Source organism: Megalops cyprinoides, chromosome 7 (genome assembly GCF_013368585.1).
Source record: "Megalops cyprinoides isolate fMegCyp1 chromosome 7, fMegCyp1.pri, whole genome shotgun sequence".
In the NCBI taxonomy this organism is placed as follows: domain Eukaryota; kingdom Metazoa; phylum Chordata; class Actinopteri; order Elopiformes; family Megalopidae; genus Megalops; species Megalops cyprinoides.
Genome location: NC_050589.1, coordinates 22,554,469 through 22,569,442, shown reverse-complemented (window position 1 = coordinate 22,569,442; position 14,974 = coordinate 22,554,469). Strand labels below are relative to the sequence as shown.

Here is a 14,974-nt window from a genome sequence, read left to right as displayed (position 1 = left end):
CGTACAGTGCTGGGATTGATTTGCAAAAGTTAAAAAGCCTGTTCCCTCATCAGCATGATATCCAACATGAACCAAAAGCCATAGGAATCCTTACAGTACCACAGAAATCAGGACCACAGCTTAGCCTTAGCTGGCTAAAGCTGTGAGACATGGTGTGTTTTAAGACCACTTTGGAATCTGCTAAGGGCGGGCTCTGTGACTCAACTTATATATATATCATCTTCCTGAGAATCCTCAATACAGTAGAGCACGCTCAGAGTAGCAGGTGATTGATCCAACAGCATTTTTCCCAATGTTCTCTGAATCAACACTAAACTTATTTTCTTCTGTGATGTTAAAACTGCAGAAAAGGGGGGGAGTGGATGAGCAACAAATGGTCACTTACTAAAAGTCTTTCTGCACAGTTTATAAACAGACGGAGGCAAACAGGATATGCCTGTAGATGACTCCAAAGCCTCCCCTGATCCAATAAATTCCTCATAAATGAAAGAATATGATTTGCAATAGCAGGCTATTATCAATGGTTTCAAACTGAAAACTTTCCTGTTAAATCTGACAACAATATTAACGGCTTGCTGTTCAGACATTATATAGAAACCCCATATAATTTGTCAGCGACTTTCTAAACCCTTTTAAGATAACATTCTTTCAATGATTTACTCTGACTAATATGGACTGAATTATGTATGCATTCCGTCAAGTGGTTGTTATATTCGCAATGTTTTCATTGTCTGCTGCATTACCTGAGAAGTCTGGGAAATACAACTTCCACAAAGTCTGCGCAGTATTTAAAACTGGGGAAAACAGAAATCCTTGCAATTTTTTTCCAACCATTCAGGCATGCTCTACAAAGACCCCTCCTATGTCAGAGACATACCTTGAATACATTATAAAATGAAAATAAGGGAATTCTTCTGAAATTACTTGTGAAAATACATTAACTGTTGTTTTTCCATCATTCCATTTCCGTCTATGTCAATCTTGATCATAAATGTTTACTTTTTATTACCCAATTTGAGACTACCTCCTAAGACATATTGGGGAAACATCAGGGTTGTTGGGTAGGCCTAAGAAAGGCCTGTTTGAGTGAGAGATGTTAGTACTGTGCTTTTAACCCATGAAGGCCATTCCATGCATTGCATGGCAAACATAGCTAGGAAAGTATTCAACAAACCCACTTGAAAGGAAAGAGAACTAACAACATTACATTGCCTCCATCTCCCAAATCACTCAGAATTCCCTTTTTCCTAGTTTGAATATTAAGAAAACAGAAGTTAAAGTCAGATGGGAGGAGATACTGTACCATTAACACAAATGGCTTTTAAAGGCAGCAAAAAGGCACCCTTGTGATTGGCAGGTGGGATTTTTTTTTGGTATGCACAGCTAACACCGATCTTACAAGCCCCGCCTGCAGAGAGATTCTGATCCTGACTGAAGTGCCTGGAGAGGCTAGAGAGGTGCATGGCAGGTTGGTGGTGAAGCTGGCGGTGTACCTGGCTTGTGTTACCAGCAGCATATGCAGCACTCTCAGAAGCGCCGGGCAGGGGGTGAAACGCCATCGGGAAAAGGCAACCCCCCCTCCGTGGTGACATTTTCCAGAATCCCCGGATTGATTCGGCTCCCTGAGGTTTGAAGAACGTTTTTTTTTTCCTCTCTGCTCTGGAATCCCTGCGCCCCAATACCTTTCACAGTCTAATTACAGTCCCAGAGGGGTTTGTTATGAATGGAGGGGGTATAAAAACGGGGGGTATAAAAAGTTAAAGACTCTCCATCTCTTCAACATGCACACGGGCCCCTGCACCCCCATGGCTCTGTGGCTCGCTCTGTCACTGCCTGCCTCTGGCTAACGAAGGAGGACGGCCCATTAGCTCCAGGGCAGCTCTGTGGCTTGTGACATTAAAGACCTACAGGTGTAACAATTTCAACAGGCCTATTTAACAGGAAACACAAATAGGGGCCAATAAAAAAAAACAAGCCCCCCTCCGTCCCCCCCAAAGCCTCAAGGCAAGCAGGACGGGGAGACACTTGAAAGCAGCGGTTGACTGACAGCTATGACACCTCCTGTAAGGTCTGGAGAGGTGGAGCTACTGGCCACTAGCTGCCAACAACAAACAGCAACTGAAGACCCATAATGCCACTGGGCCACCTCCACTGTGAAAGAGTGAGAGAAGACACTGCATCCTGCACTCAGCAGATTGGGAGGGGGAAGGAAATGTTGAATAAAAAGAAGGCACGCTACAAGGGAATCTCTCTCTCTCTCTCTCAACGGTTTTAACTTGTCAGCGTTTGCACTTGAAAAAGATTTAATCCGCTATCTCGAAAGTATCCGTTCTCAGAGAATATTTAAGTGTTTTCGACACATCCCCAACCTCCCGCTCCCTCCAGGTGCAAAACCACCCCAGGAGAAGGTCCCTTTTGTCTCCGAGTTGCTCACGGTATGACTAAACACTTAACTAATCCATCTGAGTTTTTAATATTTGTGCCTTTTTACCACTAGTAACACACATTTAATGGCTAACATGTTGCAACATGAGTTAAGCAGACAGCAGGGACTATGAACACGGGGTTCTGATGTAACGGTAAAGAGGGTTGCTTACAGTACTCACACAAACAATACAGTTCTACAACTGGGAAGAGATAATATCATATCATTGGAGTCATACTTATATAATGTTTTTCTTACAGTATCGTCCTACCTGCATGCTAAAATTATACATCAACACTGAACAAAATGGACCAAAAATGGAATCATTTGTGTGTTCCACATGTTCTGCATTGAAATAAGTTGGGATCAAGGAGACTTTTGCCTACAATAGAGCAACATGTCTAGGTTTGTATTTAAAGGGAAAAAATGCATGATTGTTGCAGAATGTTCAGAAACACTAAATGGCCTATAAACGCAACCAGGCTGCATTAAAAATCCAATTGTTTTTGCTAGTAAAGCAAGCATGCAAGAGCAACAAAGATTAAACTAACACAGACTTGACATTGAAAATAAACAGTGTAGTCATTGTTTTAGGGACTCAAAAAAACAATACAAATGCCTGCATCACCTGACAAGGTAACTCATTTAGACTGAAATGGAATATTTCCTTGATTGAAAAAAGAAATGCAATACATTTCATGGACGTGCATATGACTATTTCCTTACATGTGGGTCCTCCTTTGTATTTATGAAGGAGCTCAGAAAGCAAAGAGTTTCATGGAAACAGAGGGCTACAAAAAAACACCTGAAAACACAATGCGGCATGTCACAGCGGAGATCCATGCAGAGAGAGGCAATAAAAGCTGATACAGTATCAGAGTTCTGCCTGCTGTTGCAGGGGATCCGGGTCTGTCTCTTTGCCAGCTTGAGGCTGCTGAGGGCTTCCAAGGAGACCGCAGCCCAGACACAGGGAGTCTGCCACTTCAGTGTCGCATGGCCCAGCATATGGGCCTGCATGGGGGCAGGTCATAGCCCCCACCACCACCACCCCCCAATCCTGCTGCAGCTGATGCAGGCCAGACAGGGAGAGGGAAAAAGAAATTCTGCAGTTAACATATTCCAGATCCACCTCCAAGCCAACCGCTCGGCCACACCACCCTCAGCCCACAGGTGGCCTAAAAACAGCTGAGGCCTGGCAAGCTAAAAAGCAAACAAACAGGTCGGGCAATAGGAACAATAACATAGCGCCACTCTTTGCTCTGGAAATCCACTGAAGGCAGGACATGTCCCATTCCTGGATTCACAATATAAATTTAAATAAATTAATAAATAAATAAATAAAGAAACACACACGACCAGATCAGAACCAATGATAACTGTATAGTCCCTAAAAAAAACCCTCGTTTTACAGGAAGTGCTAATTAAAATAAACCCCCCAGCACAACAGTATTGGATATTATGGTGAAAAGAGATTTTTGGGAGGAAAAAAAAAAACATTACTGCCCCTAGCTGGTAACAGGAAGGAGTAGCAGAGCCTATGCGTGTGGCTGTGAGTAATTACATCCCTGCTGTCACTTTGAGCTTCTATGTGTCACTCACAGGCAGGCAGAGCTTGGTGGAGGGACACACTCAGAGAGTGTTTATTCCGAGCTTGCCAAGAGCCTTCATCCTCCTCAGTAACACACGGGGCGGGCCCGCACTCTCCTCTGACGCCAGAAAAGTGCCACTGGCAGGTACCGTATTAGAGAATTAGATGAGAAACAGACTTCAGCAACCCCCCCCCGCCAAACTGCAGGACTGTCTGAGGCGGCCAGAAATGCCGTGAAAACATTTGTTTGAAGTGAGGGGTCAGTGGGCCTTGGCTGGCGCTGCCTACCTGTGTCAGATTTGCTTCATTCTCACGGCTCAATCCTCTCTGTGCGCCAGCCAAGTTCTGCAAGTATTTCTGTCTGCATTCTCTATATTTGGATAATGATTAGGGTGACCTAACGTGGTTAGAAAAAAGGACAGCATTTCTACATTTGCCACCCTCGTGTCCCCGTACCTTTCTGAGTCTGTCTGCACCTCTAAACTAAAAGCTGCACGGAACAAAGAAGCAAAATTGCAGCTTGTCAAACACCTATTTAAGTAAGGCATTAATTAAGCGTCAACAGGATATTTTAAACATCTTAGGTGTCTTGACTTGTACAAAAAAGTGACATCATCTCCCCCAGCTCAGGTAGTTTAATAAACCTTAGAAAGGAATGACCTTAAACCATTAGGTGTCAGAGGGACAGCCAGGCTAGCCCCAGAGCAGCCATTTTCCCTGACAAACCAATGAGGGATGACTAAGGAGGTGACCTTTCATCCGCTGGGTGAAAGGTAGCCAAAGACAGGCCACAATGATGAGGCGCCAAGGCGCGAAGAGTAGGAACCACATACAAACAAACCCACAGCCCTTCCTTACCACAACAAAGCCTGTCCACGCTTTCCATTATCTTCATTGTCCATTCTGCTCCAAGATTCTCAGCATTGATTTAACACATTTAATTAAAAGGTTTATGGATGTTGGAGCAAGTATCCCTTTGGTTAAAGGATCGATACAACTATACCTCAATGCATTTAGTCTAGCAAAAAAAGCTAAAGCAGAATGATTATTATTAGAGTCCCAAGCACCCATGCTGTGCAACAAACTATTGTAATTGTTGGTTTCCTTCTTCTGTCTTCCTCTGCTAAAAAATCACCACAGCAGACAAGTAAGGACCTTTGCCAAATTCACAATCCAGTAGTATGGTCTTATCAGACAGACAGCACCAATACAGCAGCTGAGTGAAGACTGATTCTTTAAAAATTAATTTAAAAATCACTTTCTGATTTTCACTGTCACATTGTAGACAAATTCCACAGATAATGACAAGCATTTCTCCTATTTGTATTTTCCCAAATTTGTACAAATTTCTACATTATTTAATATGTAATGTAATTTTCTACCTTGTAAGCAAATTTACATTTTGAAACTTGAAGATATTTTGAACCACACCCTACTGTTTTCTGACATCGGGTAAAACACTACACACAACATCATGTTCTCACTGTGTCACTGTACCACTGTTAGGGTTACCACTGTTGCGACCTGGAATGTGTTATATGACATCTTTGTAGTCTCAACAATGGTCATGGTCACCATGAGCCAATTAACTATTGAAACTACAGAAGCACAAAATACTTTGCTTTGAATTCTAGACAGTTTGATGAAAATGCTCAAAACATTTCTGACATGAAAAGGCACACTAAAAGAATTTTAAAAATGGCATTATATCTCACATGGTATGACTGCCACAGTGCCACAGTTAACCCTTTTTAGACATATCACAAACATTCTTAGCCATTTTTGCTTTTCTGTGAAAAACCTAAAGGATAGTTCTCATGAAGAATTAGGCTGATTTACATTTGAATTTCATACTCCTAATCTAAGTACTGAACCTCTACGTAAACTGAAAAAAGAAAAATTGCTGTTTGAAATAATATATAATCACCACCGATGCCACTGGAATTGCAGCAATCTCACATGGGTGTAACATTGCCATTAGAGAGGCCAGGTAAACAGCACATCTCATTAACTACTGTACAGTACATACTTCCCTCTATCTTGTGCATGTCCTTCTTAAAAATGCTTGTAGCTACATTCATTATTATTATTATTATTATTAGTTTGAAACCTGAAAACTGACTTGTAAATAAATGTCATCGATTTATTTAGTCATCACAATTACTAAATATTTTGTAATAGTATGTGATGTACTTTCTCATATCTAAGAGGTTTATTACCATAGACTGCTGCTAAAACTGTGGTGTCTTAGATTTCTTTGTGGCAGCATTTGGAGGCCTCTCCTCTTCCTGTATGAGCTGACCCTAGCAGTCATTAACTGCACACAATGATGGAAGCAAGCTGATTAGTGAGCCAACATCATTCTTTTTTAACCAAAGTCTTATACTTGGAAGCTATAATTTCAACCCCAGAGCCTTCAAACAATTTTTGAGCTAATATTTCTGTTCAGACTTGGAAGACGCAAATACTATATACATACATGTACAAACATTTCTATTCAAATTTGGAGTTCAGTCTTTTTTACATAAATACAAGTACCTTCACAGCAGCGCCTAACATGTGCTAAAAATGCTCCATTTCTGCCTTTGAATCACAATGTTATTTCATCAGAGGGAGTATCTGAAGCCAAAGAGGTCAACAAACATCCCTAATCAACACCCACAGACAGAGCGAAGGAACCAGCCAATCAGAGGAGAGGCTCTGTGTTTGTACTTGCAGACTGCACCATCCATTCCTCTGGGCCACTCCCAGCACACGTCTCCCGCTTTCACAGCACTTATCAATTACCCTGCCTTTTGGGAAATGCCAAACTGCCAAAGCGAGACCCCATTAAACTCCCACATCAAGCACAAAATCCTACGTCTATCAAGGTTTGTCATCTATGTTTTTTAATATTAAGGGCAGGTTACTAAAAGACAGGAAGCCTGGATTAGGCAGCCTTAGTAATAACACTCCATTTTATGTCTTCCATGTGTTCTCTCAGTAAAATGGGTAATAAATTCAGCTAGTTCCACATATAGTATATACAAAATAATTCCACTGAATAGATGTTTCCACAGATAAAGGGATTGGGACATATCAGCTTGTTGAAGCAAATGTGGCCAGATTATTGTATTATGACAGCAATGGCAAGGCACGGGATGAAAGGCAATGGGAGTAACTGAGGGGGTATAGAATTTGCGGCTGCGTAGGTACAACATTAATCACCGATTGAAGGGATGGACTGTACAGGTGGGCCCCGTTCCCATTTCCAATCAATGGTTGTCAAGTAGATTGTTTTAACACACAAAACAGCTGCTGAAAACAAAAGATGGCTAGAGAGAATCAAAGCAGCTTTGTGCCATTCCGATGTACTGACACCACACTTTTCTCAGATCGGAAAGATGAAATAACACACTAAGTGGCTAGCTCTGGCAAAGACATCATATTTTCATCAAATTTCAAATTCCTAGTGCAACGCTGAAAAGCAGTGTTATTCAGCTATGTCCCTTGACTCTTTGGCATGTTCCCTCTTCTCATCTGAATGGATTCACTGGGGCCGGTGTCTAAATTTACTACCAATCGTTTTTGCCTATTAAGCTTTTTTTCAAAGCTATACTAAAGCTATGGGGTGCTTCAAAATAAACCTGAAGAGAAGAATTATGTTTTATGACTTTGCATTCTTCATTTTATGTTTTCCACACAAAAAACACCCCACGAATACATGCTTTAGTATTCTAATTAATTACACCACACACCAACACACATGGAGAGGTTGAAGGTTTTTTTTTTTAAATTTTACTAGCCTGCCTGTGTGACTAAACACATAGTAGTGTAAGGCATTCACCTCTGGTTATTCTCAGTCTGTTTTCTTAATTAACCTGAAATTTAAGTGCGTCAGCAAAAAACAAAGGTTTTTTGGAAGAATGTTCTGTACTGTTCTGTGTGTACACTATATTTACTGTACCTTTCTAAACAGTGGGGCTATGCCAGTAGTAAAATGATGGAACAAAACATATCAAGACTGATTACACTGAAACTAACACTGACAATACCAATACACTAATGCACCTCATATTCTGATACAGTGTATCACTTAGCTGGTAAATGTACCTGAAAGCAAAGAACCAGCATGAAACTAATATGTGAGAGGAATACAATGAATCGATGCAAATTCAAAGCCAGAGCACCAGCATCTCAGCTTGAATCAAACATTGTACCATTGGCGACTTGGCAGATTTGCAATTAGGTCTTCATTTAAATGGGTTAAACCTTGGTCTATGTGTCATCGGTCACTTCCCTGTCTGGGTAATCAACTGCTAAAATTACTGTACAGCGACACTTGCTATAACATGAACAAAAATTGGCGATAATTAAAGAAAAGACTAAAAATGCTAATTGTACTACATAATAGGGTGGGCTAGGAACTGTGGCAGTATCATAAGTGGCAGGTTTGCCCAGTTACTTTCAGATATGTATAGTGATGAATGAGAAATCTTGCTTTCACTTTTAGAATGTTTTAGAGTGTTTCTATGACAAAAAATCTTAAAAAATGTTCTGCTGGGTTGAACAAGCATTTCGAAATATACTTTACAAGGAAACACACGCTCCCCAGGGTTCATTTTCAAACACTTGATGTGTTTGCCATAAAAGCTTTAAATTAAATTCTTCCAATTAGAAATATATGTTTGTAAATGTTAGTTACTTACTGTGGAGGTATTTGGTTCCATTTTGCAGCTCAGGAGAACGATATAAAAATTATGGTAAAAATGTGGTAATACATTGTTGAGTTGCAACTAACTGAACTTCTCTCAGAGTGTGTGGATCATTACACAGAAACAAAGAGTGACCATGTGACCACTGAACTGCACTTAAAGAAAGCAGCATCAAAGCTGTGAAGTGCTGCCAATTGTTTGGAGGCAGTCACCTTACACAATCAGCAGAGGAAAAACCGAGTTCCAGAAAATCACCAATGACCACCACACACAGGACAAAGAGAGAAATGGCACTCACCCCTCAGAACAAAACTGGAGCTTTGGTTCACAGAAACGGTTATGCCCAAATGCCCTCCTCGTCATCCTATTGGTGGGGCAATGCGATGTGTCACGGGCCGCAGAATGTCAGCGTGAAAACAAAAATGAAGAACAGTTAGTCTGCTGGAAGCTGTGAGAAGGAAACAAGCCTTTTTGCAGCATCATTCAGGCCCATAATGTTATGAAGATATGAATGCATATTAAATGTACGATTAAATAAAGGCTATGAAGCTACACCTTGTGGAAAAACACACCTGTGTATTTGTATTGTGCTCTGTCACATGGCCTTTACAACTTTTTTCCACTGTTGGATTTCAATGTTTGCAAGGCAGTAATAAAAGCATAGAAAACTATGAAATTTTACGTGTTAACAATTTACAAGTATTACACTCACTGCCAGTGACTACACACCTACATTAATTACAATACAAAATACATTAATAACTTCACTGCTGGGTAAACATGGGTGACCACTGGAGACAATTAGAAACTGTTCCGAACTGAAAGCCTGACCTTTAACCCGTAAATTGTGACATCATTGTTCTGCAGAAGAAAGACAAGAAAGTCGACTTTCTTCACTGTTGAACAGGTCTGCCATATAAAGGCCTGCAACGGCTGTCTGCCTCTGCTTACTCCAGACAAATGTGTCTACAGCCTTCATACTTTATATTATTGTTTTTTAGTTTCTACTTTGTCTGTTTTTTGTTGTTGTCATAAAGTATGGCTAGTGTCCGTTTGATGTTACTTCCTTTGGTGGCACCAAAAGGACATTTTTACAGGCTGGAAACAGGTCACCAACTTTTTCATTTTCTTTATGCTGAAAATACGCAGGGAGAATAGTGAAAATGGAAGATCTAATTGAAAGAGACAACACTTCTGTCTTTGCATACACATTGGCGGGATCATTACGTCTGCTTGCACCAAAACACTGCAGGTTTCATCTGTTATTAAAAACCAGATGTTAAGATGAATAACTCACATGCTGCAGAATCTAGTGAATAAATTTGACAGGGAATATAAACATGGCCAAGATATAACTTAGAGTACGTCTGACTGAACACCATATGCTACTTCTTATAAATGTGAAGAAGGTAGGCCAAAAGAGGGAAACAAAGAACAAAAAAGCCTAGTAATTCTAACTCTGATAAACATTTTATAGCTGTTTTCTATTTCCTTATGAAGTCCCAGTGCCAGAACCCTGGCAATAATCTCACTCGGTTTTACACAAACCAAACATGCTGTTAAAGGGAACTTGCTCTGCATTCTGTGCCCCTGTCTCCTGGGCCATACCTATTAGACCAGTCACAGCAGGACCTGGCCAACCAGAGACACACAGCTGTAAATTCAAATTGATTTCAGGCATTTGATCACTTTGAACATCATCTGAACAGGTCCAACATCATTCAGTAATACTGCTTACCTGTGATCTCTAAAGCATTTAGCATCTGTGCTCACTTACATCAGAGTTCCTATGTGAATTTTTAAGAGGCTCCAATCATTCATAGAGGGCACAGAATCCGAGCCTTTTTAGACAATTACTGGATTCTGACTTTGTGTCTATCTTTCAAAACAAAACCTAAATTATTTCTCCTAAAGTGAATGTGCACTGACAGTAGCTCTTGCCTCCTACAGAAACTCCAATATCATTGGTGTTTTCATTGAAAACATTGTCTTAATGGAATGCATCATGTGGGGTATGTGTATGTGGGGTCTGCGGGTGTGTGTGTGTGTGTGTGTGTGTGTGTGTGTGTGTGTGTGTGTGTGTGTGTGTGTGTGTGCGTGTGTGTGCGTGTGTGTGTGCATGTGCACGTAAGTACTGAATGTGTGTAGGGCTGCTGAAAGCAGGCTGAGCCGAGACAAATTAGCCGTTCTGTTGAATCCGAATGTTCCCCTTGTGTGTGTACGTTTCAGGTCTCACAGTGCTGGCAGAGAACAGAGGGGAGTCCTGGGAAGCAGTCACAGCCCCGTCAGCATGTCTCACCCCAGGATCTGGCTTTGAACCCCCACTCTCAAAGGTAACGGATAATCAGGAGATACTGTGCTCCGGCAGGAAAACATGTTGGCAACCGCAAGTTTGGCCTTGTGCAAAGGCGAATGGGAAACACTTTCCCTGTCGCATGTGGGCCCGGCTACACATTTAATCTCCTTACCACATTGCATTTGGACACAATGACTATTTGTCTTTAAAATACTGGGGTCATTCATGATTTTCGTACTTCTGCCAATGAGTAGGGTAAAGAGATAAATCAAAATCACAATGGTATTCCTCATCATAAATCACCCGCAATGCAATATCATTTTGCACTGAAATCCTTAGAGAGAGTTTTCAATATTAATCATCTGTCTCTGTCCTAACGAGCATGCTAAAAAGTGGCACAGGCCTGAGTTTAATAAGTGAAAAATAAGCTGGGTCAAAGACCCAGTTCTGAGTGTCATGGATCCCTGTGTAAAAGGAGACATGCATTACAGAGCACATTCTAACAGATTTTAGGAGTCTCTATCCATAGAGCAGGACCACTTTGGCATCATTTCAAAACAATAAAGTACAATTCCCTTAAATGTCCCTTAAATATTTGCCTGACAGACTTAAGAAGAAAGCCTGAAGACAGAGTCTGAAGACGTTCAGCCACATGAGCTCAGAGCATGTGTCAGCGACACAGCAGTAATGGTCTACTCATTCTCCTCTCATAACAGCACCATGAAAAAGTACTGTGATTTCACTTCCCAGTGAGACTGCATGACATCACATCTATGACCATGGATGGAATTTATTTTGGAGAATGTTTAGATCTGTTGTAACTGCAAAACAGAAAATGAAAAATATTCCTAAATCTGTTTGTAATGGCTTCGAAGCATTATTACGTGTATTTGTTTGCCTTTAAAACGGTCTCTCTCAGGACGGAGACCAGAGTGAGCTTCATCATCATCAATCACTTAACTATCAAATATCTGGCAAGTGCACCTCATGGTTCATTCAATTAAATGAGGTGCTGATTTGGTGAAGACTGGACAAGTGACTAGGGAAAAAAATAATTGTTTTTTTAAAACAAAAAAATTGATTAATCACATGCCTAGACAGAAAAAAAAGATAAAGAGATCAAAATGACTTTGCTTTAAGAAAAACATTTTTGTCTGAGGGCGGCCAGTGACCTTAGGTGAACTTGCAAAGGTTGGGCTCATTTATAAGTGAAATCCGGAGCGTGCAAAGCTGGGCTGTGTCAGAGCAGCCACACATGATCACACTGGCTGAAGCAGAGCTGAACTGGTAATGTTTCTACACTGATACATATCTCAGGCTCAAGCCGCAAAACCTCGGTAAAGCTCCCAGTTTCAAACTGATCTCCGCCCGCCCACCACTGGAGAAAATACTCAACATCTCAGCTCATCAGCGAAAGGTGTGAAGGAGGATTAGCCTGAAAAACACATCACACGTCCTTGTCATTAGACCTTAGCCACTGGTGGGTTAACTACAGAGCTATAAAGAAGCCTGGGCAGAAGAGCAATACTTGCACTGCTAGACTGCAGACCTAATTTAATTTGGCCTAAGGAGTATGACACTTTTCCACTGACGACTGCAGGTGTAAATATGATAGTAATGTGTATTTCAGAGTGGTTATAGCATTTTTGTAAGGGAATGACCAGTGAATGTGTAACCCCCTTAGGTATGCATGAGAGGGCAGAAATGTAATTCTGAAGAAAAAAAAATCAGAAAAGGACAAAACCAGCAAAAGTAATATTATTACCTCTTTGAAAGTTATCTGTGAATAAAAAAAATCAAACTAGTAAATGGCTATAACAAATGTGTTTGATACATAATGGGATGGTTATCCTGACATTTTCAGAAGGAGAAATATTTATTTTAGAAAGAACCTGGTGCCCTCTAACATAGGTGTTGGGAAAACAAGATTATATCTTTTATTTTTTAATGAAAAAAAAATGGGCCATGGGGAAAAAATGTACTATACACCGAAATATTGCAACAACAAAGAACTGATTGCAATACTTACGTAAACAATTACTTTACACCCTGCAAGGACCTGGCTGAACTGTGCTGCCTATAGTCTACAGTAACTACAGTTTTCTGCAAAATGGCGATAGTCATTCCCCTTAATCCCCAGCCTGCATATTTATACAGCTTGCATTTAAAAGTAACTGGTCTTTTTAGCTTTTCATGCCATTTCCTTTTATGCAGTTTTCCATCTGACATTCCATCCCATACAGTGCACTATTCAAATTTCTTTTTTACAGACTTACAGTAAAGATTCCGTTTTAGAGGTATTTCCCCATTTCCTTAAGATTTACAGATGATTGTGTTATTCTATGCACAGTTTACAGCATTCCTAGGGCAGTCGTAACAAGAATTTCACCGCTTGCCTCTTTTTCCAGCTCAGGTTTCAGATGTGAGTAGTAGCTACTGCATTATGTTTAAAGTCAATAAATAAAGTCACCACGAAATAATTTTTCATGACGTAAGTGAAATAGACATATTTATATGCATGTTAATAAAACATGTTGATACGTAATACTTCATGTAACAGCAGGGCTGTAAGGCTTACATGCCGGTGCCTTTAACATGGGAAAGGTGATCTTGTCACTGATGTGTTTCAGTAGTACACGGAGCATGACCCCAAGCTTCCTGAATTTAGTGTGGTACAAATTTACATTCACTTTTCAGGAGACTTTTTTACAAAAGCGGGTGACATAACTAAGCCTCTCTCTGTGTATGTGTATGTCAAACCAGGGCCGGCACTATAGGGGTGCACCGCACCCCCAGATGGACCTCAGTGCACCTCCGGTTGTCTCCTTATATCCCGATGTCTGAATAGTATTTATTACATGGACTGCAATTGCACCCCTTTGTACTTCCTCCTGGCTCCGAGACAGTGTCAAACAAGTAGGAATTGAAGTAATTCACGTTCAAAAATATACTCTATACTTTAATTATCTTTGCCTGCTGTTCTTTGTCACCTGCTCTTGGATATTTCTTAAAATGAGTTGTAGTACCACCCGAAAACTATAAAGGAACATTTTGCTCTCAATGGAATTACTAGGTTGTAAGAAGGATAAAAAGATAAATGAATGCATAAATTAACAGCTATTTTAAGCCATGTACTGCAGAGCCATAGTAACAATGGGCAAAGAAATGGACAGCTGACATCATTTTCCCATATGTACCCATATACTGGTTCAAGCGTCGTAAATGGCCCACGCATGGCTAGATGACCAGTAGGTATTTCTGAGGAACGTATTCTTACTGCATTCCTATCAGTGCCCATTTGTTTCCTATTTCATGACATCTACAGCTGTGTTAAGGCACACAGTACTAACTACCATGTGTGACACTGGTATACAAAGGATATTGCTAAACTTTTATTCTGCACAAAAAGAAGGCTTTGGTCTGTTATTTCTGTTTCATTTGCCTCAAGTCTTTGGAAGAGGGAGATCATTTGCAACCATGTAATGCCAGCTGGTCCTCACCAGTGCTTTGTTCAACACGGGTGAATTAGTTCACTCCCTGCTGGCAGAGGCTAGCACGCAGACATTATTTCCATTAGCGAAAGTTTGGGGTTAAGCCTCCATTCGAAATAGAAGTCAGCCGAAGTGATGTGAAAATAAAAAAAAAAACAATAATGGAATCTGACCATTTCACATTTAAGGGGCTGCCAACATCCTTTGCGGCTTTGCGTATGAGACCGACGTTGGTCAGCGAGGTCAGTGAAACCGCAGGAGTGGTCCCTCTGCCTCCAAACTGACCAGAGGAAATAGGACGTGGGCTATGAGGCAGGGGCTCACCATAAAGCCTCCACATAATGAAGGCACACAAGCTGTCCAGTAGGCACTTTCTCCATGCTGGTCTGGAGCACGGATGGTGGGAAAAGTGAGTCACATTTCAACAATCTTTGCCCAGGCCCTTCCACAAGGGGATAGGGATTGTTCGACAGCCTAATA

At 40.9% G+C, this 14,974-nt stretch overlaps 1 protein-coding gene across 1 annotated transcript in view; it reads right to left on the bottom strand.

Annotated features, from left to right (window-relative positions):
• The window catches only part of LOC118780237 (ERC protein 2), a 259,125-nt gene that overhangs the window by 40,474 nt on the left and 203,677 nt on the right, over positions 1-14,974 (bottom strand). Inside the window, exon 20 of the mRNA XM_036532645.1 lies at positions 9,006-9,071. Coding sequence (XP_036388538.1) covers positions 9,045-9,071 — 27 coding nt within the window. The 3' untranslated portion in view covers positions 9,006-9,044. The remainder of the gene's footprint in view (positions 1-9,005; positions 9,072-14,974) is intronic.